Source organism: Myotis nattereri (genome assembly GCF_964212035.1).
Source record: "Myotis nattereri genome assembly, chromosome: 13".
NCBI classification, from domain to species: Eukaryota; Metazoa; Chordata; class Mammalia; order Chiroptera; family Vespertilionidae; genus Myotis; species Myotis nattereri.
The window spans coordinates 24,838,317-24,862,302 of NC_138088.1; the positions used below are offsets into that span (position 1 = coordinate 24,838,317).

The 23,986-nt window shown below is 35.2% G+C and overlaps 1 protein-coding gene across 1 annotated transcript in view; it reads left to right on the forward strand.

The window, feature by feature from the left end:
- The window catches only part of JMJD1C (jumonji domain containing 1C), a gene marked incomplete at its 5' end in the record, with an annotated part of 215,247 nt that overhangs the window by 124,163 nt on the left and 67,098 nt on the right, over positions 1-23,986 (forward strand). The window contains one exon of the mRNA XM_081104872.1: positions 5,243-5,356. Within this exon, the coding sequence (XP_080960998.1) occupies positions 5,243-5,356 (114 nt within the window). The remainder of the gene's footprint in view (positions 1-5,242; positions 5,357-23,986) is intronic.

Genomic DNA, 23,986 nt, shown 5'->3' on the forward strand with positions numbered 1-23,986 from the left:
CTGGGGATGTGCCCGCAACCCAGGTACATGCCCTTGCCGGAATCGAACCCGGGACCCTTCAGTCCACAGGCCGACGCTCTATCCACTGAACCAAACCGGTTTCGGCAATAAAAATAAATTTTAAAAAAGTACATATTAGATAACATCAGAAAATACATTTTAGTTAAACTTATGTCATTAAACTTTTGTCAAATTGTAGAGTTTATTTATAACTAAATTATATTAAATCGTTTTTATAAAGAATGAAAATGTTCCAGGAGTATTTTTTAAAATCTGCCAAAATTAATATTACCAGGTTTTTCTTTTGAGTAAAGCGCCTCTGAGGTTGTTGGTTATGTCATTTGATTTCACTTAGACTATTTTAAACTTTTTTCTTTAGGTTGTTTATATTAGTATATTTTTAAGAAAAAATGCTTATACTAATAATAAATCCTTTACTTGAAAACACTGAACGTATTTTTGATGATTTAAAGTTATGCTTAATTGTTGTCAACTTGAGAGAGATTTATATAGTATTTGTTTTCTGCACTTTCTCACCTTGTTAAATCTGGAAAGCAAAAACTTTGTATTTGCATTTGCTTTATGAAGGAGACAGTAAACTTGAGCTTTCAGTCTAGCCACTAGTCTGTCTTTGTCTGTTGTTAAAATTATGAGCCAGTCTCTATGGCCGCAGCCAAATGAGTAATCACCAGTAATGTGACTCGCGCTGGAAGTGACTCCATCAGCACCTGTGACGGGGATTAGTTACAGTTTACAGAGCACCGCCTCTTCCCTTCTCTGTGTGCCCTGAGCCAAGTAGTCGTTCTCATTTGGGTGTCTGCACTGTTGGAAGCTACTGCAGTTTGTTTCCACGCAGACAGTACAGTGGGAAAGGCTTTCTCTAGCTGGTGGATAGCTGTTCTCTCTATTTGGAGTATCTTACTGGTTATGTAAGCGACCTCAGGAGAAATTATCCTGACCCAGATCGGAGGATGCAGTAGTGCTTCAGCTGCAGGATTTCTTAGTCGTTAACACCACACTGCTGATGACAAAGAGCGAGTTGTAATCCTCATCACTGCCGGGGTTGAGCCGGAGCAGACAGAAAATCGTCATTTGCTCGTCGGAGATTTGTTAGGTTACAGCCTCTGCTTCGTTTTGTGGTCTTGGCTTTTCCTCCTGTACAATGACGACGTTGCAAGTGATTTCAGAAATGCTTGGTTTGAGAGCCATTTGCCTGTGAGTTTGTGTTGTGTTGTCTTTTTTTTTTTTTTTTTTTTTGAAGACTGAAATAGTATTTAGGCTAGATAAAAAATACTGCTCAAGAACAAAATGGAAATACCAGCTGTACTTCTTGACCTTTAAAGCCGGGTCGTGGATTTCTGAGATTTAAAGATATTTTAAAATTATCAAGAACAAAGTACGGTTTGTATTTTTCTGCTTCCTTTTTCTTTTGTCTTAATTTACATTTGGTTTTGCTTCTCGGTCTTAGGAATTAAGGTCACTGCCTTTTATAGATCTAGCCTTAGTGTTCTTAGTTTTAAGAATTTTAAACTATTTCATTTGCTCAGAAAGTAGTTTATTGTGTGGGTAAATTCATAACACTGTAAAAAGATTATTTTAAAAACGAGCTTGTTTACAGAAAAATGTTTCAGATTATGTTTTTTAGAATATAATGTTTTAAGTGAGTGGGGGGTGTTTTCTGAGGTTTTTTCGTGTGTGATGTACTCCCATCCCCACCCCCAACTTGTTTGCTAACAGTATCGTGTTTTTCAATAGACCTGCTTGGGTGGGAATTTGGACTTTGTTCTTTCAAGTCACTCCAGGCCTCCCCCCCACCCCCGCCCCCGCTTTTTTTTTTTTTCCCTAAAATGTTGCTTAGATTGTTTTCTGTTTCAGTATATTCTTTAGCAAGATTTATATCAGATTTTTGTAGTTAATGAGCCCAAGTTTTGTACTTGAAAAAGAAATTAAATGTTAACCGGCGATTGTTAAACACTCGGACTGCAGACATAAACTCCATGAATTTCCAGTTAAATGTTAAATAGTGAGCTTTAACATGGGTTGTTTGACCAGCTGAGTTATGTTGGAGAGGTATAGCAGATTTGTTTTAAAAATGATTTTTCGAGGAGGGCTCATCTGTTTGCCTCTTCCTCATGTGAATGGAATGTGGTGCAGCATGGAGCCCCAAACAGGATACAGTTGTTCTAAGCATTCTTCCTATAGCGTGGTAGGCCCTACTAGAAATGCAGGCTCTCAACTAAGTTATTTATTTTGGCTGCAGACTATTCTTTAAAGTATTGTTAACACTGACAGAGTACCTTAAAAAGACCTCTTAATTCAATGACAAAATTGAAAAAATATTGTTTAACTATGAATCTTAAATTTTAAATTAATTTGGATTTTCGAAGGCTTTTATCAGATGGAATAACAGATTGTTTTTTATTAGGGCTATATTCTACTGTGACTTTCATCTGATGGTAACTCATTGCTTCCCCTTAGGCTATGGAAGTTCCTCATAGAATGATATATCTTTAGAGTCTTGAATTACTTAGTTATGCATGAGTTCTAGTTTCTTTACATTCCAGTGCACCTATACCCGTGAAATATTTAGTACAGATTCATAAAAGCAGTAGGATTCATTTTTTTATGTCTAAGTTAATGATGTTTTCTAAATGTTTGATTAGGCTATAACAGATACATCGTTGATTTACCACTTTAAAAAATTAGTATATGTTTTAACTACTTAGCTTTATATATTGTGTTTAATTTTCCATATAGTAGGGACAGTCACAGATTTTCAGGGTTTCTTGTTTAATATATATTGAAATATTTCTTTTAAAAATGTAAAAATATTTATCGGTACTTGGTGGGAACATATTTGTAGTTTAAATATAAGTGCACATTTAAAATTTGCAAGTTGTGGCCCTATTCGCTATTTAAGACACATGGCATACTTTTGACCTCCATTTGTACATGATTGCAAGTATTCCTATATCAGAAATAGAACATTATAAAAGTACTTTTTTAACATTGCTGGTAGCTAAATGCTACCATAAAATGAGAAATTCTTTTTAATTTTGGTCTAGAAACTAAGCTTTTTTCATAACTCAGTAATTTAAATTATAAGTTGGCCTGTTGAAATGTACCCTTAGAACTCTTGATATACCTTAAAAAACAAGAGTTCTGAGAGATTCTCTTCACAAGAATGTTTTTCATATTATAAAATTACTTAGTCGCATAGGAAATGCAAACCACCTGTATTATTTGCGTAAGAAAAAGGCACTCAGAAGAAGTTTGCTTTTTTTTTTTTTTCAAATCCTACTTAATTGAATTGTATCCTTAGTCATTTAGATAATACCTTTTGTAGACCTTTTTGTTAACCTTCATGCGGTGACCTGACTTGGTACTATTTGAAAAGAAATAGAGCATTTGCTAAAGTTCAAAGATTAAAAGTTCTGTGGAAGGTTCCAGTGTTTTCTAGTTGACTAAAAACTAAACAAAGATAAAATATGAAAGTGTTACGTATTTCATGTCAATCAGTCATATACTGTAGACATTTTAGAGTCTAAATAAAATAAATACTCTTTGGTTACAAGCTTTAGTCATTTCTTGGGTAAAATTATGAATAGGACTTTATGAAATGATAATTTTAGGGATTTAGTCTTGGTAAATGAAAGTGTTAGATGGCAACAGTAGTAGCAGGAGATAGCTAAATAATGGGGGAATGTCTGTTTTGAAATGTAATTCTAACCCATATAAAAATAGTTTTGATATATATGTAGTACATTTCCTTAAAAGGTCAGCCCTAGGACAGGGGAGGGAGAATCTTACTGTGATTCTATTTTTTAAACATAAATACTGAACATTTAAGTGGGAATGTAAGAATATCATGATTTAATTTAGGAAAGAGGATATTGCTTTTAAATTCACGGTGTGGATAGTGTAGAAATAAGGCATGCTTTAAATGCTTATTCTCGTATTACATATTTGTTAGGCTCCTCAATGCTTTTAAAAGGAATTTTATAAATATAGAAATTAACTCCTTAAAAGCCATTTTGAGCTAAGGATCTTGAAAAGTTTTTCCTCGGAGTGTTTATTGTGATTGCCAAGATGTTATATTTAAGACATTATAAGAAATGGGGGAAAACACTATGGCTTTTGGATCTCCAGGGGATTTTTACTGTCTGTGCCAAAAGCTTTAGTTTACATAGAAACAGTCTCACGGTTGCCTTGTAAGCAAGAAAATTTTATCCTTGATAAAAGTAATTTAAAAACTGAGTTGGTTGTTAATGCCATTTCCCAAACTTAGATTCTATTATAGTAAAGCCATGGTTTGTAAGTTTTAGAACAGTATCATGGATATAAGACTCTTGGTTTCTACTCTAACTGCTTCCACTTCAAAGGCGAGTGTTATAGTCATTTTAAAAAATGCATGCATAATACCTTTATTTCCTTCCTCTTCGTTTCCTGCCTTTCTCACTCCCTCCCCCACGTCAAGGTATGAGTGAAATCCTTTATGTAAAAGATGAGTCTTTAATCAAATGAACATGAATGCTCCTCCCCCCATCCCTCACCCTGGGCCCCTTCCCCCTTTTTAAGTAGTGGCGATCTGGAAAGACTTGACTGAAAGGTGGGTTTTGTGTAATACTTCTTACATCTCTCTTCTTTTCCTGTTCCCCTCCCCCATGTGGCTCTTACTGAAGCGGCTGGATTTTTATTTGTGCTTTGGGTAGGGACAGGGGCGGGGAGTGGGTAGTACACAGGGCGGAGTTAAAAGACCAGATGCATCCTGATCATTGCAAATCCTTGATGTAAGTGAGCTGGGAAAAAAATTATGCGTGTAAATGGTAACTACTCTCTTTTATAAAGAATAATACTCAAAAATTTTTAAATGAGATGGGATAAATATTTTTACCCAGTTTACTTTTTCAGAAGCAATTTCTCCTTTTTTAATCTTAGCAGAATTTTTTATACACATTATGTTTCATTATACCCCATAAAAAAACTGCGGCTTAATATATTAAAATTTTTTCATCATCTTTTGTAAATCTACGTCATTCCTTTTTAATAAATACAAAATCTATTGTAGGAATAAAAACATTACCCTAGATTATAATATGGAAACTAATTTTAATTGATATCCTAAAACCATTATAATGACAATAATACATTATAATGTATTATAATGTATCTATATACCCTTCATGTTTTTAGGGTAAAACCCAGAAAATAACCATTAGAAAATTTTTTTATCTCTTACCAGATATTCAAACCCCTGGTTGAAAAGCATGTACCCCGTTCAATCACTGCAGTAGAATTCCTTGTAGATAAACAACTGGATTTTTTAGCCGAAGATAGTGCCTTTCAGCCCTACCAGGTAAGAAATTTTACGTTTCTTTTGAAAGTTAGCTCTAAATTAAACTTCACTGATATTCAGATATTCTTTTAAATACTCAATTTTAGCTAACATGTAAGTGTGCACAGAATTCAATACATTTTGATTATAGGGTAAATGATTAATTTATTCAACCAACCAATATGTACTGAGAATTTATTATGAGTCAGGCAGCATTCTGTCACTGGGAATATACAAATGAGCAAAAAAAGTCTCTGCTATGCAAAATAATCATTGTTAGAAAATAACTCATTAGATATTAGTATATATTATCTTTTTCTCCAGCTCTAAAAGAATTGGGTGAATTAATGTTATGAAATTAGTATTTACTATATGCATACATAGCAGTTTAGCATAATAGTTCATTTTATTTTTAAGTGGGCATATTCATTTAGATTGTGATTAATTAAAATACGAATACATTTAATTGGGAAAACGTTTTCTAGTAGGCTTTTAGAGTTAAATCATGAAGAAACTCATTAAAAGTCGTGTAAGCTAAATGTTAAATTTTCTATGACATGCTAACAGTTTTTTTACGGTAGAAGTAAAAATTTTACAGAAGTTTGTTTCTGTATATTTGGATTTTAGGTTAAATTTAATCTGTGTATTTTGTAGGCTTTTCTTATATGTATAAAACAATGTAGTAATTGCATTGAGAAAAAGGATAAGTGAACTAGTTTGACTTTTTTTTTAATGGGGCTGAAAGTCTGTACTCCTAATTTATTTCAGAATACTGTTTTTTTCAATAATAAAATGTTAGAGGCATTGTTTCTATGGGAAGAACATGAGCTTGAGTTAATGAGCAGTGATTTGTTGTGTGTGGAGTTATAATACTTAGGGAATTAGTTATTTGCAACTTCTATTAGATCTACTAAAATGAGATAGTTACCTTAGTCAAATATCACTTCCTATTTTAAACTCTACATAGATGTGTTTTGGTCTTTTCACATTACTTCATTAATAAAAGGCCTCATTTTTGTCCTGTTACCTTTTGCACTTTGTGTGTAGCCAAAAATTCATAGCAAGTCCCAGTTTAATAGTGGAGGTGTTAGAGCTTTTCCCTTGGGTTTTATTTTGTTTTTAATTGTGAATGCCATTTAGCTTACTATATGCCTTAACTATAATTTGTTTTATTTATTTTAGTGGGAATTAGACTAGGCAAGTCTAGGTAAAAATCTGTGGTTTCTGATTAGCAAGCACTCTGGAAGTTTCAGCTTGGATTTGATTTAGAGAAGTGAAATCATTATGTAGAAATTACTTTAAAAAGCTAGACCCTTTGCCAGATGGCCTAATACTCTACAGTATGTATATTAAAAGTTATAATGATTAAAAGAATGTGCTAACATTTCATAGGTTTGTGGGTGTGGTATTTTTTTTTTTCATTTTTAAAGCTGTTTTAGAGTCTGATAATTCTATCGTTTTATTAAAAATAAAGACACATGCCCTGGCCGGTGTTGTTCAGTGGAAAGTGTCGGCCTGAACATCGAACAGGTCTTAGGTTCACTTCCTGGTCAAGGGCACATACCTGGGTTGCAGATTCAATCCCCAGCACCAATCGATCTCAATCAATCTCAATCAATCTCTCTCTCTCTCTCTCTCTCTCTCTCTCTCTCTCTCCCCCCCCCCCTTTTCTCACTTCCCCTCCCTCTCTTTCACCTTCCCTCTCTTCCTCCCTCCCTCCCTCTCTCTCTAAAAATCAATGGGAAAAATATGCTCAGGTGAAGAGGAACAAAAATAATAATAAATAAAGGCATAAGAGTACTATTTGTTTTGGTAAACTGTATGATTATATTTATTACTAAGCTACTTATATTGCTATGCTAGTATAGATAAGTCGACCTCTGTCCTACAAGGATGCTATTTCTTCCAGAAGTAAAGTGATTCACTTGACATTTTAACCATTTGTGTTTCAGGAATTATGTAACTGCAGTTCTTAGAAATTGGAAGGCGTAAGAACACTTGATTTAGGATCCAGCATATCTTTAGAATTTCTTATTAGTTTTAGAAGTAATAGATGGTTTGCTATTGAGCTTTTTGTGTGTGTTTTAATTTTTATATTTAGTATTTTTAATTGGATTAAAAACATATGTACATAGTAAACTCTTGCTATAATGTTTTGATTGAAAATTTACTGCAGAGACCTAAGATGGCTTAGTAGTTCTTAAAAAATGTTTAAATGAATTTGGAAAATATAGACATATTCTAGGTAAAGGAAGCAATTTTAGAGCTAATATAATTAGAATAGCTTTATCCCAGAATGCATTTCCCAACCAGTTGTCCAAACAGTACATTAAATTCCTTGGCATCTTAAACATGGCAGCTGTTACTGGCATAGATTTTGTAAATAGTGTCTTGACATATCTTAATCTTAGGGTAACCTGTGTAAGTCAAACGGGTTTGGGAAAATTGAACAAGTTTTTAAATGGTCTCCTTGTTTTTTTCATCTTTAAATTTCATGAGGCAATTTCCTCCTTTTTTTAAAAAAAATATTTTTATTGATTTCAGAGAGGAAGGGAGAGGGAGGGAGAGAGAGAAACATCAATGATGAGAGAGAATCATTGATTGGCTGATGAGGCAGTTTCTTCTGAATCTGGTTAATTGTCCTTTATAGACTTAGTGTGATGAGGAAAAGTCATCTTTGGAAATGGCCTTTGTGTATACAATGATGAGCATACATAAGTAGTGTATTTAAAATTCCCACAAATAATGCTGTGCTGTGAATCTAATTAAATGTTTTTTGTAGTGGGAATTTCCATCTGTCATCTTTCTACTTGAGTTCTTAGCATTTTTATTTTTTTAATATATTTTTATTGATTTCAGAGAGGGAGCAAGAGATAGAAACAATAATACTGAGAGAGAATTATTCATCAGCTGCCTCTTGTATGCCCCACACTGGATCAACCCCATAACCTGCGCATATGCCCTGACCAGGAATCAAAATGTGACCTTCTGGTTCATAGGTCAGTGATCGACCATTGAGCCACACTGGCGGGCGAGTTCTCAGCATTTTATTCTGTAGTAATATGCTTCCTTTAGTTTCTTTAATAGTTTCATAGACCTATTTTTTTTCTGGGTTAGTGCCTATTTTTTAGTATATCACAATGATAACATATTGTAAGATAATGGTTAGGAAACAGATGACTTGGAATTAATACAGATATTTTCACTTTGAGGTCACCAGTTTAGGAAACAGAGGACTTGGAATTAATACAGATATTTTCACTTTTAGGTTACCAGTATGAGTCCTACACTAACCTCTCTGAATGATCTCAATGCATTGAATATCAGACGGCATGTATTAAGTTAGTTGATATAGTCAGGTTTTTCTTAAGTGACCTGTAGTTGGAAGATTGCAATACAGCCATCATAGATTACAGTTTTTAATAGTTTGGAAAGAAAGTTGAATAAACAGAAAAATCAAACCAATATGTTATGGACAGTATAATGGATGCATATCAATTAAACAACTGAAGCAGCATACCATGGTATTGTTAATTCTATTTTTTCATTCCATTTGCACACAAATGAGTTTTTGCTTCTGCCTTTTAGATTTCCTGATCTTGCTTGGCTGCAGTTAAGTTTGAAGTAAAGGGGTAGGGGGAAAAGAGAGGAAGTAGGAGGGAACTCTGCATATTCTTCTGTCTTTTAGCTGCCTGAGAAGAAGGAAGAAAAAAAAAACGAATAATTGATTCTTAAAGGTGCTTTTTATAGTTCTGGGTTTGTTTTTTTGTCATTTGAGTTATGATTTCTTTAGTATTGTTACTTTGGAGGGTAATTACAAACGTTTTTAAAAAATGTTTCCATTAAAATGTAAAATTATGATCAAATTCATATAAAAACTAGTTATATAATGAAATATGACATTGAACTTTTAGCATGATTTTGAAATCATCTTGCCTTGGATTTTGGCTTCTGGCCATTAACACCTACAGTTTTCAGATTGGTTGCTTCATAGAGGATATAAAAATTATTTTTTACCTGAAAATTGTACATGACTGATATCATTCATCTGGGTTTAGTCTGCCTTATTAATCCAGTATTTTCCAGGGATAACAGTCCTCTTTGCTTTTAATGGTAATGGAGGAATAATACAAAAAGCACTAATTTAAAATCATTAGAGATTTGAAGCAGAATGTGCCTGTTCAAAATTATGCTTTACGTTTATCTTACTGTATTTTAAAAGTTCATTGTAGTGAGACATTTTCACTAGAATAGAGTAGAATCATCCTAGAACTGAAGGAATGATTCTGTCTGAAGTTCTGGGTTATAATAAACTGATCAAAGGTTAGAAATAAGGTTATTAATACTACAGTGTCTGTCATAGAATATAGACATGGAACTACCTTATTGAACATTAGATATTGTGCTGTGAATTGCTGGTTAAAGGGGAAAAAATGGGTGGAGCAAACCTGAGTATTTTCTTATTACCTGGACTAAATATTGCCTAAAGTGTTGAACAGAGAAGAGTCTTACATTATATAGTTAATGAATGTGTCTGGACTTTATCAGATCCGTATATTTATCATTCCGTAGTCCTTCAATGAGAAAGTTCATTTCCCCGTTTGAGTCCATTTTGATCCACAATTTTTCCATCACTGATTTATATAAATTTATTGGCTATAGTTTCAGAATATCCCTAAGATAGTTGTTGCTCAACATACCTGGTTTACTAAAAACAACTCAGTTGATTGCCCAGGATATGTTACTAATAGTTTAGATAGTGGAGTGTAGCAGAGATGTCTTTTTTTTCTTCTAAATTTTTGTATTGTCCTATGGAGTTTGGAGTTGCTTCACAACCAAGATAAGACAATGTGATGGAGGGTGAAATTTAGCCCTTAGTCAGCTAAGGTAAACAATTAGTTGGGGCCTAAGAGTCCCGGATTTGATTCTGATCAAGCGCATGTACCTCAATTGCAGGCTTCTCCCCGGCCAGGGCCCAGGTTGGGGCACCTGCAGGAGGCAACAATCGATGTGTTTCTCTCACATCAGTATTTCTGTCTTTCCCTTTCTCTTCCACTCTCTCTGAAAATCGATGGAAAAATATCCTCGGGTGAGGATTTAAAAAATAAATAATTAGCTGGTTGTTTGGTTGTTACTAGCCAAATGTTATATTTGGAATTAAATTAAATATTTGCCATAAGTGAGCCACTGACAAATGTTTAAAAATCTTGTTGGTAGTAATATGTCTTATAAGCACATTTTCCCCCCAGGGTTCTAAGATGATACTGCTAATAGTTTACAGAAGGAAATAGACAGAATTTTGTGTTAGTATTATTTGGGTGGGTAGAAAAAAACTTTTTCTTTACTCTCACTTCAGATATATCACTTTAGAGCAATTTAAAATGATAACATTCTTACAGAGGAAATGGGAATTTAACCTGGTCCAGGATTTATTAGTGTAGTTATGTAAATGGTTCTGTCCCAGAGTTCTTCTGATTTGTTTCCTTTCCTTTCTGGTATTAAAAATTGTTACACCCCTATTAATTTTACTAAAGGAAAAAAAATAAAATTGACTTCCAGAAACAGCCCAGCAAACTGTTGCTATTTGTTAAAGATAAAAATTTGGGGTTTTTTTGTTTTTTTTTTTAATTTTTGCAATGATAATTAAACTTGATCTTAAGAGAGATGTTATGTAAGAATTATTATGAAACACTAGATATGGAAGTAGAACGCACCCACACCCCCATACCACCATAAATGAGAGCATCTGCATTGTAGTTGTGATAGACATAGCCCAGATCAGAGAAGTAGGGGCTAGAGAGCTCTTGGTGTTCCACTGACTTTTGATACTTGGTTTTTCCCCCAAAAGGAAGTATTTAAATGGAAATTTTATGCTTAGGCTTACCCCTAATTTTTTTTAATGTCTGGCCTTGGAAATATCTCACTGACTTGATTCATTTAACAGTTATTTAAATTCTGTGGTTTTCCCATTCACAACATCCTGCTAGTTGCTTAATAGTTTTAAAAGTTGATAAAAGTATAAGTCCTTTTTCCCCCCAAGAAGTTTGTTATATTCTAGAAGAACTCATATAAAAACAATTTTCTTGAAATATCTTGATTTATGTAATCAAAAAAATACATAGTAAAGACAAAGAAAGAAGTCAGTAAAGATTGAAATGGTTAAAGAAGTCTCATGAAGGAGGTAAAACTTGGAACAGGATTCATTTTAACGGAGATGGAAGTGCAAGACAGGAAGCCTAATGCAGACATTTGGTAGAATGGACAGCATGATCAGTGATAGAGAAGGTAGATTTAGGGGAACGTAGAATATCAGCCTAGCTAGAGAAGGGAGTTTTTTGAACAGTAGGAATCATACTAAATAAATAAGTATTCTGGGGCCAGATAAAAGAGGAAAATGATCGCTAAGTACAGTTACTAACTGACTTATCTTGTAGGCCATATGAATTAATGGAGGTTTTGAAGCAAGAGAGTAACAAAATTTTCTACATAACAGTGACATCTGTTTTGTAATATATAAGAAGCAGTTACTTGATTGGGTCTTCACTAGAGTCTTTTTTCCTAGAGAATCATCAGTCTAGCATAATTTTGATGACCATGAATTTTCAAGTCAATTCATGTAGATATATTTCAAATTCAAGCTTTGTTGTTTGTTAGTTTGTGACATTGGGAAAGTCTAAAGCACTCAAAATAAATGGTTTCCTCATCTATAAGATAACCATACTATCTCCCTTAGGGTTGTTATGAAGAATAAATAAAATGATATATTGAAGAGTTTATTACTACATAGAAACTGCTCAGTAAAAGGTAGCTATTTAGACATGCTCTAAATTTTTATTTTTGTAGATGTTATCTTAAACCTTTTTGATAGATATTTAAACTCTTCCTACCATACACTGCAACCATTGGACATTACTCTGCCCCTCTTACTTTTAACCGTCTGTCTTATTTGTCTTCTCTGGGGCTCTTGCTATATTTTTTTCTGCAGCTGGTGCTAGATAAACTATCACTCTCAGTATAAGCTATGGTCAATGTAAAACACAACATGTTTTCATAGTAGTGTTCTCCCCACCCCCACCCCCACCCCCCTTTTTTTAAAATATAAGATTCTATGGTGGTTTCTTAAACTATTATTTTAAGGAAATAATATTTAAAAAGATGTGGAACCCTTGTGTGGTACCTCCCATAAAACATACGTTTTTTTCCCCCCACTGGGAAAGAAAGGTATAAGCTCCATTTGCTGCAGATAGTTATTTGTATTTCAAAAAGTATAAGTCATATTCAGACAAGTTACAGAATTGTTTTTGGGTATGTGTGTGTGTGTGTTTAAGTTTATTTATTTGTTTGGCTTTGGGCTGATAAGGCTATGTAGATGAGTACTATAAGTTTGGAAGGCCTCTCTAAGCCTTGAATAAGAATTGAATTAAATGACCTTTGAGGTTCCTTTCAGAACACTTGGAGCCATAATTCTACGAAATTTCTGATTTATTTTAGTCTCATGGATGAGAGACATTCAACCTAAATCTAGGTTTATTTTAAAAGAGAGGACTATTGAGTTTAGGCAGTGCCGGTGCAAATCACCGTTATGCAAAATAGTAATAGCAGTATTGTTTGGATTAATATTACTTAATGAGAGCTCTGTATTCTGTACTTTTGTCTATTTGTTTCTGAATTGTATTTTGGCAGAAGTTGAGCGCATTCTCAATTAGTCCCTGAGTTTTTATATGCATTTCCCTTTATTTCACTTTACCTTCATATTAGCATTTGATTGAAATTTAGAGGTGCCTTATTGCCAAAAAGTCATTAAAAATGACAACTGTGAACTTGTAGCATGATAATACACTGTGCCATGAGTGTGAAAAAATAAAGGATCATAGCCATAGCTGAGAATTGACTGCTGGTGGATTACTGGTAGGATCAGCATCTGTGGGGAGGCAGTGGCCTGGGGGTGGTCTAGGAGATGAGGCCAGAGCAGGAAGCTACTATTGTGTAGTACTTGGCTTTATTCCATTTCTAGTCAAAAGTGACAGCTTGCAATAGTGGAACCAAGCTGAAACCTAAAAAGTAGAATGAACTACAAGAAAAGGGGAACCAGTAGCTAAAACAGTCATTGTACTTCCTTATTTAGTAGGCTTTTTTAAAATTTGAAGTTGGTACATCATGTTTTAATATTTAGTAATTTTGCTCTGTACTCTGTTTAAGTATGCCTTTATCTCCCACCTGCAGATTTTATATAGGCATAATTTCAAAGTTAGTTATAAATATGCTTACTAAAGTCCCATAAATCCAGGTATGTTGATTTACCCCAAATACATATCTACTGCCATTAAACACGGAGTTCTTCATTTGTAAAAATCGGTTGCAAAACTTGTGTGTTGAAGATGTACCCATGGAGTCCAGGAACATGTTATTTTGACTGAAATTTGGCACAAGTGTGAGCTGTTCTGCAATATTCAGATTAAAAACATTCATAAGTCACAGTCTGCAATAGTTCTCTCCTGGTACCAAATCTGTTATGATCATATGCTGAAAAATCTGCCAGTCTCTTTTTAATTTTTTGTGCCTGCTGTTATGAATTTAAAGTATGTGAAATTATGCTATAGACATCAGATTCCAAATATTCTAAGCCATCACTAGTTACCATTTACAAAGATTTTCTGGTTTCTGCCAGTCAAAATGTATTAATATTATTTATTTATTCCTTCTGCCCAATTGCAGATTCTTGCTAAAGCACAGCCATATTATTTATTTATTTATTTCCCATCACCATCTATCTCCCCCTCCCCTGTACCCTCATAGCCATATTATTTAAAATCTGAAAACTAAAACTTTATTTCCCAGTTTGTTAACATTTTACATTTGTAAAGTTGAACAGTTTCCAAACTATTTTCATGTTCATTATTTTGATTAATTTTTATGTTAGCCTTATGAGGAGAACAGATTGTTTTATTATCTTAGTTTTGTGTAATGCCATCGGGTTATATTAATTTATTTAATTTATACAAGTCTTTGGTAAGTAACTTACAAATAAATGGGTAGCAGAAATAGAAGCTCACTTAAATTAAAAAGGATTGTGGGATATTATAAATATTTAACAGGCAGTGTCATGGACATTCATAGCAGGAAAGTACAGCTAAACCTTATTCAAAATGGAATTAGGAACTAGAAAGTCAGGAACTCGAGTCACATACTCTATTCCTTCTTTTATCCCCTTCCTCAATCTCCTTTCTACACTCAGGTTTCTTCTGCTTACTCATAAGTTTTGCTTCTCATAATACTAGTTTCCATGTGACTTTTGTGTGTCAGTGTTTATTCTCCCACCTACCCCCACCCTTACAAGATCTTTAGGTCTAGTATTTGTGTTTCTTAGTAAAACTAGAGACAGAGTATAGGGGAGGGCGGGAAGAGATTAACCAAAGATCTTATATGCATACATATTCATGCACAGGTGGGGACCCTCGGCCTGGCCTGCACCTTCTTGCAATCCGGGGCTCTTCAGTGGATGTCGGGCTGCTGGTTTTTGCCCAATCCCCACAGGCCAGGCCAAGGGACCCCATCAGTGCACAAATCCATGCACTGGGCCTGTAGTTAAACAATAACTCCCCACTTCTCAATACTCTCTTCTCCGCAGCCCCAGGTAGCTGCTGCTCTACTTTCCTAGTCTGTACTTTCTTTGCCTATTCTAGATACCATATATAAGTAGAATTATATAATAATACTTGTTCTTTTTTTTTTTGGACTGGCTTATTTCACCTATTATGTCTTTAAGTTTCACTTGTGTTATAGCATATCAGAATTTCATTTCTTTTTATGGCTTTATATTTTATTTTATGTATGAATCACTTTTTGTTGATTCATCTATTGATGGACATTTGGGTTGTTTTCACCTCTTAGCTATTATGAATAAGGCTGCTATGAACATTGGTATACAAATACAAGTTTGAGTCTTCCCTTTCAATTCTTTTTTTTATTATTCTTTATTGTTTAAAGTATAACATGAGTCTCCTTTTCCCTCCATTGACCTCTCCCTGGCCTTCCCCACCTCCCAACATGTGCCCCCCACCCCCACCCCCCCACCCCCGATCTGTGACCATTGGTTTTACTCATATACATACATACAAGTACTTTGGTTGATCTCTTATCCCCTCACCCCCTGCCTTCCCTCATAGGTTGGACAGTCTGTTCGATGCTTCTATGACTCTGGTTCTATTTTGGTTCCTTAGTTTATGTTGTTCATTATATTACACAAATGAGTGAGATTTATTTTACTGACTTGTTTATTTCTCCAGTTCCATCCATGTTGTTGCAAATGGTAGAAGTAACTTCTTTTTTACAGCAGTCTAGTATTCCATGTGTAGATGTATCACAGTTTTCTAATCCACTCATCTACTGATGGGCACTTAGGCTGTTTCCAAATCTTAACTATTGTAAATTGTGCTGCTATGAACATAGGGGTGCATATATCCTTTCTGATTGGTGTTTCTGTTTTCTTGGGATATATTCCTAGAAGTGGGATTACTGGGTCAAATGGAAGTTCCATTTTTAATTTTTTTGAGGAAACGCTGTGCTGTTTTCCACAGTTGCCTTTCAATTCTTATGGGCATACATCTGAGAATGCAATTGTTGAAGCATTTGGAAATTTGTGTTTTACTGTTGATGAAGATCCAAAAACTCTTTTTTCTACAGTATCTGTACCATTTTATATTCTCACCAAGAAGGGTTCCGATTTCTCAATATCTAAGAATACTTGTTTTTCATTTTCTTAAGAATAACCATCCTAATGGGTATGAAGTTCTTTGCCCAGTTTTTAGTTGTTTATTTTTATTGTTGAGTTTAGGAGTTTTATCATTCTCTATTTATCAGATAGATGCTTTGCAAATATTTTCTCCCATTTGGGTTTTCTTTTCTCTCTTAATTAAAAAAACAACACTGAATTCTTTACAGTTTAATAGTTTTTTATGTATAAAGTTTTTAAATTTTTATGAAGTTCAATTTACCTATTTTTCTTTTTTTGCATATGCTTATGATATCATAACTGAGAAATTAATACCAACTTCAGCATCATGAAAAATTTCATTTAAGAGTTTCATAGTTTTAGTGCTAGTGTACATTTAAGCTTCTGGCCCAATTTTAATTAATTTCTAATATAGTTATAAGGTAAGAGTCGAACTTAATCTTTTTTCATGTGGATATTCAAATTTCCAACACCATATGTTGAAAATATTTGTCCTTTTCCTGTTGAATATAATCTTGGCACCCCTGTTGAAAATCAATTGACCGTTTATTCTCGAATTTATTTCTAAGCTCTCTATTTTGTTAGTCTATATGTCTGTCCTTATGCTGGTACCACACTCTTCTAATTACTTAGGGTACCACTTTATTTGACTTTTCTACAACTGCATAATTTGTCTAGATGATTGTTAAATCTTAAGATAAATCATATTAAAGTATACAGTTGTTGGAGTGTAACTCTTGTCATATAAATTAATAGGCACAGACCTGCCTTTAGAGAAGATATGTTTTTAAGATTCTAGGAAAAAAGATTCAGAACTATAACATAAAGACATTCATTTATTGCTATGTGCCAGTCACTTTGCTAGATGCTAAGATTTAAAGTCAGATAAAATACTTGAGTCTCTTTCAGATCAGGGGGCGAGACAAAATATAGTTATAGCAACATGCCAAAAGTTCTAAAATAGAGGTATATTCATTGTGTCCTGTACTTTGGAATCAACTAATGCAGTAATACCACATATTTTTGCCTGTTTCCTTTTCTTGGCTTTATTTTTCCTCAGAAAGCATGGGTTTAGCAGATGGGAAAAAGATAAGGAAAGCTAATAGTGTTTCTTAATAGGCATTATCTTTGGATTCTCCAGAGAAACAAAACCATTAAGATGTGTGTGCCTGTTCTAACTGGTTTGGCTCAATGGATAGAGCGTTGGCCTGCGGACTGAAGGGTCCCAGGTTCGATTCCGGTCAAGGGCATGTACCTTGGTTGTGGGCACATCCTCAGTGGGAGGTGTGCAGGAGGCAGCTGATCAATGTTTCTCATCGATGTTTCTAACTCTCTATCCCTCTCCCTTCCTCTCTGTAAAAAATCAATAAAAATATATTAAAAAAAAGATGTATGTGCCTGCCCTAGCTGGTTTGGCTTAGTGGATAGAGTGTTGGCCTGGGGACTAAAGGGCCCATGGTTCAATTCTGGTCAAGGGCACATGCCTGGGTTTCGGGCTCGATCCCCAATAAGGGGCATGCAGGAGGCAACCAATCAATGATTCTCTCTCATCATTGATGTTTCCCCCTCTTTCCCTCTCTTCTCTGAAATCAATAAAATAAATAAATAAATAAAAAATGGGAACACTTACACTGACTCCACTGGGGGTTCTTGTGGAAATCAAATGGGGTGACAAAAGAACTGAGTGTGTCACCTAAGTGACTGTGTAAAGTGTGAGCAATCATTATGTAAAAAAACAAAAACAAAAACAAAAAGATTATGTGTGCCTGCAAGTATTTGTGTCGAGGAAAGGGAGTGGTGCGAGGCTGGGTGGTTTTAAATTACTAATGTAATTTTGGGGGCAGGCAAATGTAAAATCCACAGAGCAGAGAAGCAGTCTGGAAAGTCTGGCAATAGTGTCTGGAGGTCGAATTCTTTTTCTTTGCAGGGCCTCATTCTTTTTCTTGAGTCCTTCAACTGATTGGATGAGGCCCAGGCACATTATGGAGAGTAATCTGCTTTACTCAGTCTACTGATTGAAATGTTAATTACATCTAAAAAATAACTTCACAGCAACATCTAGACTGGTGTTGGACCAGATAAATGGATACCATAGCCTAGCAAAACTGACACACAAAATTAACAGCCATGGGTACTATTGATATTTGATTCTTTGCTTTGTAGTGAATTGTAGGAGGGTAGACATCTCTGGCTTTAGCACATTTAAATGCCTGTAGTCTGCTGCCCAGTCATTATGCTAAGTAAAACCCCCCCACATTTTTAGTGCACCCTTCTCCCCCTTTATTTAGAGATATTGGACTGTAGATTAAGACAATTGAAAGTGGAAGCCTTCAAAGCAGGCTTGTCAAGTCAGCATAGAAAAGAGGCCTCCAGCAGACAGTGGCCTACCAGCTCTTCATCCTCTTTAATCTTGATACTGTGATTTTTCTCCTAGTTGTCCATGACCCTAATTACCTAATCAGGCTAATTCCATATCAATTTTTTTTTCCATATCAAATATTTATATCACTCACACATTCTTTGATATCTTTAGGCCTACTTATTTGATAAAAGTTAATTCTAAATGGGTAATATGTTTCCATCATATTTGCACTTAAATCTACACTAATAAAAGAGAAACATATAAATTGGTGTCACTCCGCTACACCCACCAGCCAATCAGATGAGAATGCAAATTAACCCAACACATATGGCGGTTAATTTGCATACGCAGGCAAGGAGTGAAGACTGAAGAGGCTTGGCTTCTCCGCTGTGGCCTCAGTGGAGAAGCCAAGCCTTGCTGCCGCTGGACCAAAGGCCTGGGTCCCGGGTGCTGGAGGAAAACTGGTGCCGGCAGTCAGGGGAAGGAAGGCCGATTTGCGCAAATCTTCGTGCAACGGGCTTCTAGTAGAGAGAGAGAGAGAGATATGTATATATATATCAAATTTACAAGTAGTGTAAGATATTTTTGTTTTTAAATCCAGTACTTTTCTAGATTTTTTTTGCCTGGGAAATAACATGTTATTGCTCCCAATTAATAAGCTTTCTCCCCTCTGCCATTGATGTAATACCATTTTTGGACATAGAGAATTCTGTATAACAGGGATGAATAAAATAACTGGATGCATAAGGTCTTCTCATGTATATATAATCTTTAGGCTTAATGATCTTTTAGACATTTTTCAGTATGTAAACTATGAAAATGTAGTACATACCTCAAGTACCTCAGAAGGATGAGTTTTTATTTTTTCTCCCACATCCACTCCTGGTTTCAAGGAATTAGGTTCCATCACATACTAACAGTTCCATCCAGTCCTTTATAAAGCCCATTGTTGAGAATTTTTCTTAATGTTTTTATCATATACTAGAGGCCTGGTGCGTGGAATTCGTGCACTGGGGGCGGGGGGTGGTCCCCCAGCTAGGCCTGTGCTCTCTCACAGTGCAGGAGCTCTGCAATATATTGCCCCAAAGAGATAGGCCCCACCCACCCATCTAGGGATCCTCGATGGATTGCCCTAAAGAGGTAGGCCAGAGCCTGGGGTCCCGCCTCCTTGCTGCAGGACCCCCAGGCCTGGCCATGCAGCCAGGCCTCGGGCCCGCGCACACAGCATCAAGTCCCCGCCCACCTGTGCGCACCTGCTGCGAAAGCAGCCTCCTTGTGACTGCATGAGGGCATCACTGCGTGAGGGCGTGACGACCACCCAGGCTATTATTAGTATAGATGTTATGTCAGGCAAACTTGAATCAATTGGTAGCATCTGACTGGCATGTTGTTAGTGTTTTGAAGGACTCACTCGTAAAGCGGAAGGCCCTTCTCTGGCCAAGAGTGTATAGTTAATGATGTTCCCTACCAGTACTGTAAAGAAGAGGGTGAACTACTAATTTGTTTTATTGGTCTTAATCACTCCCAAAGTATCTCTTTGCCATTCTGTTTTGTTACATAAATAGGCATAAACATTTGTACTTAAATTTTTATGAATTCAATTTGGATGATGGCACAACTTGGGTAACTCTCTCTGCCTTTTGCCCCAGAACTTTAGGACTTCAGAGTGTCTGATTTAGTATTAATATAATTAAATAGTTTATACAAATTAATCACATTTAAAAATAGAGAAAGGGGTGCTCTGGCGGCTGAAAGCTGGGGCGGAAGTCGGGTCCCTGTTTGGGTTCCCATCCCAGTCCCACTGAGGCGTTGACAAAGGTAGGAGGAAAGTGGTGGTGGACGTGCTCTTGGCCCTTTGCTGCTTTACATTGCAGCCTTATCTTGGCTCAAAATGAACTATATGCTTGGTACTGCCAGCCTCATCGGGCACAACGACAAAAAGCACTTGGTCCTGCTGCAAGATGGAAGGACACTTATAGGCTTTTTGAGAAGCATTGGCCAATTTGGACTTGAAAAAGGAGAGTGACACACCCTTGCAGCAAGTGTCCATTGAAGAAATCCTAGAAGAAGAAAGGATAGAATAGCAGACCAAGCTGGAAGCCGAGAAGCTGAAAGTTCAGGCTCTTAAAGATCAAGGTCTCTCCATTCATGAAGCAGACACTCTTAATGAGTATTCTGATCACCTTACACATGTGACTAGAGACTGTAGAATTTTGAAAAGTTTTTCTTTTGTATTCTTTCACATATGCAACATGAAGAAATCATATGCCTTCTTTTCCCTTTTTAATAACAAAATAATTGCTCAAAGAAATAGCTGGATGGACTTTCACACATCACTGTGGAGCCAGCAACTACTTTTCTATGTTGCTCTTCTCATCCCAAATTAGAGTTTATAGGGGATAGTCTTCATTTGCTTGTAAATAAAATATGAATCTCAAAAACAAAACAGAGAACCGTCATATTCATAAATACACATATATAAAATGTGTTTTAGGAAATACTAGCTCTTTGGGGGTAGGCAAAAGTTGACATCTATTAAAGGTATCAGAATTTGGTAGTAGAACAACCGGCCAACTTGGACCCAGAAGCTGAGTCCAGCTCTGCTGCTTACTGTCTGAAATTTTGAACAAGGCATATAAGCACTTAACAGTTTTTTATTTTTTTAATCTATAAAATTAGGTATGCAATATCTGCCTCACGATAATGTTGACATTGCTTATGAGATAATATATAGGAAAGAACTTTATGCCCTATAAAATTTTATGATAAACAGAAGGATATGGGAGGAGTTCAGGAAATAAATAGGTCTGGTCGGGTAAATCTTAGTTCATATACTTCCAAGTAACCCATTAGAATTAATGTTTTGTAAACCCTGAGCAGATAAATTAGATGTCATTCACAGATTTTAACACCTCACCAGTGAGTCATAACTGGTGAACTTCCTGCCTATTCCTAGTTTTTTTTCCGTATCCTCCAAGGTATCCTCTCCTGTAATACGCTATTTCAACCATTCTTATCAGCACCTTAATTCCTTTACCTCTTTGTCTTTGTCACATCTGCCTTTAAACGTACTGCAATTTATTTTATTTTATTTTATTTTATTTTTATTACGATTTTTAAGTGCTTTTTAGGTGGGGAGGGGTTTGGGGCTGGGGGAGACATTGATGTGAGAGCAAACCATTGATTGGCTGCTTCCTGCACACCCACTATGGGGAATCAAGCCTGCAGCCTCTAGGTGCATGGGACACCCAACCAACTAAGCAACACTGGCCAGGGCTATTTTCTTTTACACCCTAAAAATGCACTCCCCTTTACTGGTAGCCACTATTCACATGTGGCTATTTAAATTAAGTAAAAGTAAATTTGAAAATTCAGTTCCTCAATCACAGCAGCCACATTTCACATACTGAAATAGCTATATGTAGAACAGTGTAGATATATAGGTAACATTTTTGTCAATGCAGAAAATTCTGTTGGAAAGTCTTACCCTTAAATGCTTAACATTGTAAGAGAAAATTACACCCATTTATTTTGGTGTTATTGTATTGTCTCCAGTCTCAATGGAAATATTAGTTGGTATCATTTTATTTTATTTATTTGACTTGAGGAAGAGAGAGAGATTAGTTCCACTTATTTATACATTCATTGATTGCTTCTTGTATGTTCCCTGACGCCCTGCAACCTTGGTTTATTGGGACAATGCTATAATCAACTGAGCCTCCTGTCCTGGGCTAGTTGGCATCATTTTCTATGCTCCTTTCCAGCTTCCATTTCTAAAGGAGTTAATTCCATATTCTCTCTACTCAGTTTCCTCTTTTTCTCTGAGTAGATGACCTTTCTCCTGCAGCTCAGGAAATTGAGATTCAAGCAGGAACCCCCCTAATTTCCTGTCCTTATACCTATTTTTGTATCTTTATTTACCTCCTCTTTTCCTTGTCTCATGTATACCCCTTTTTTCTGTGACTAATTCAATTTTACAGCTATTTATTGGACACCTTCGATGTCCCAGGCAAAAATCCAAGATACGTAAGGTACAACCATGAACAAGACAAAACAAAAAAAATCTGCTTTTACATAGCTTTCCTTCTAGTAAGAAGAGACAGCAATCAAACTATTGTAGTATATTAGAAGACAGTAAGTGCTACAAAGAAAAATAAAATCTGGTTGAAAGTGTTAGCTGGCTCAGAAAAGTGGAAAGACCTTAAAAATGAAAGCATTGAAAGAATGGCAAAGAGACAAGTATATGGAGATTACTAAAAACTGCAGTAAGGTAATAAAGGTGGATAAGTAGGGCTTTGTAAACTGTTCTAAAAACTTTTTTGTTCAGATTAAGATTAGAGAGGAAGCCTGTGGAGGGTTTTGAGCAGAAGAGTGATGTGATAACCCCTTCCCCAATAATTTAAGACATAAAAGGGTAAAAATTTTTAAAAATAAAAATAAATAATATATGAAAGGGTAAAGTGAATTCCCATGTTACCTATATCATCTAGTTTTCACAATTAACAGTGCATGGCCAATATTTCTTTTGTCTTACTATTCTTGTGTATTATTTTAACCCTTTGAGTGCCAACCAATATCCTAGGAACTATGCTAAAATTGCCAAGGCATTTTTCCTGATTTTACAGCAGTTTAGGGAAAAAAATATGAATTGCAAGTAAATGAAGTTACATGTTCAATATCTTCCACAAAATCGTAATCTTCACAGCAAGAATTGACATATTTAGCAATATCATCACTAATAAAAGCAGACTTAGAACTGGACACTGCAGGAGGAGCGTGATCGCGCTCCCCAGCACTCTAGGGTTTAAAGCAAATCCCACGAATTATTTCATCCCTAGATGTTTCTCTATATGTTTGCATATGTGCATACATTTTAAAAGTATTAGAATTGACTTATGTAGTCAATTCTAATTATTCACAGTAGTCATATTCTAAAAAGTTGAAAGTTCTCAACAACTTTAGGAATGAAAGAATTAGAATGTCATATGTTTACTAATTGCTTTGTCCTGCATTAAGCAACTAGCAGACTTAGAATAACAGCACTAACATTTCCACCAACAGTGTAGTTGCTGAAAACAGTCTAAATTTTTTGTGGCAGGTTTTTTTTTATATTTGTTTGTTTTTCTTTAGGATAGGTTCCTAGTGGCTTAGACTCATTCGATTTTTTTGTTTTAGTCTTGGTTTTTCCCTCTTTTTCTTGTTTTTTAAAAGGCTTATCCTTGTCCTTGTGGTCTGGAATCCATCTTCACAGATACCTTGCTCCATTTACCAAATTTTAATTGTATTGTTTGTTGTTTCCTTTTGTTATGTAAATTACCACAATTGCATTCTAAAATTTAAAAGGTTATCTCATTACATCCATTTATTCCCTTTCTTCACTTTTTAATCTTCCATTGCCATATTTATTAAAAGTATTATCTGAACTTTTATATTTCTGTTTTCTTAGCTCCCAATAATATCTTCAGTTATTGCAGGTTGGCTTCTGCCTCACTTCCAGTTTTGGAAATTCTTTATTCTTATTGCTTCTACTTTCTATTCAGGTTTCCCTTCTATTTAT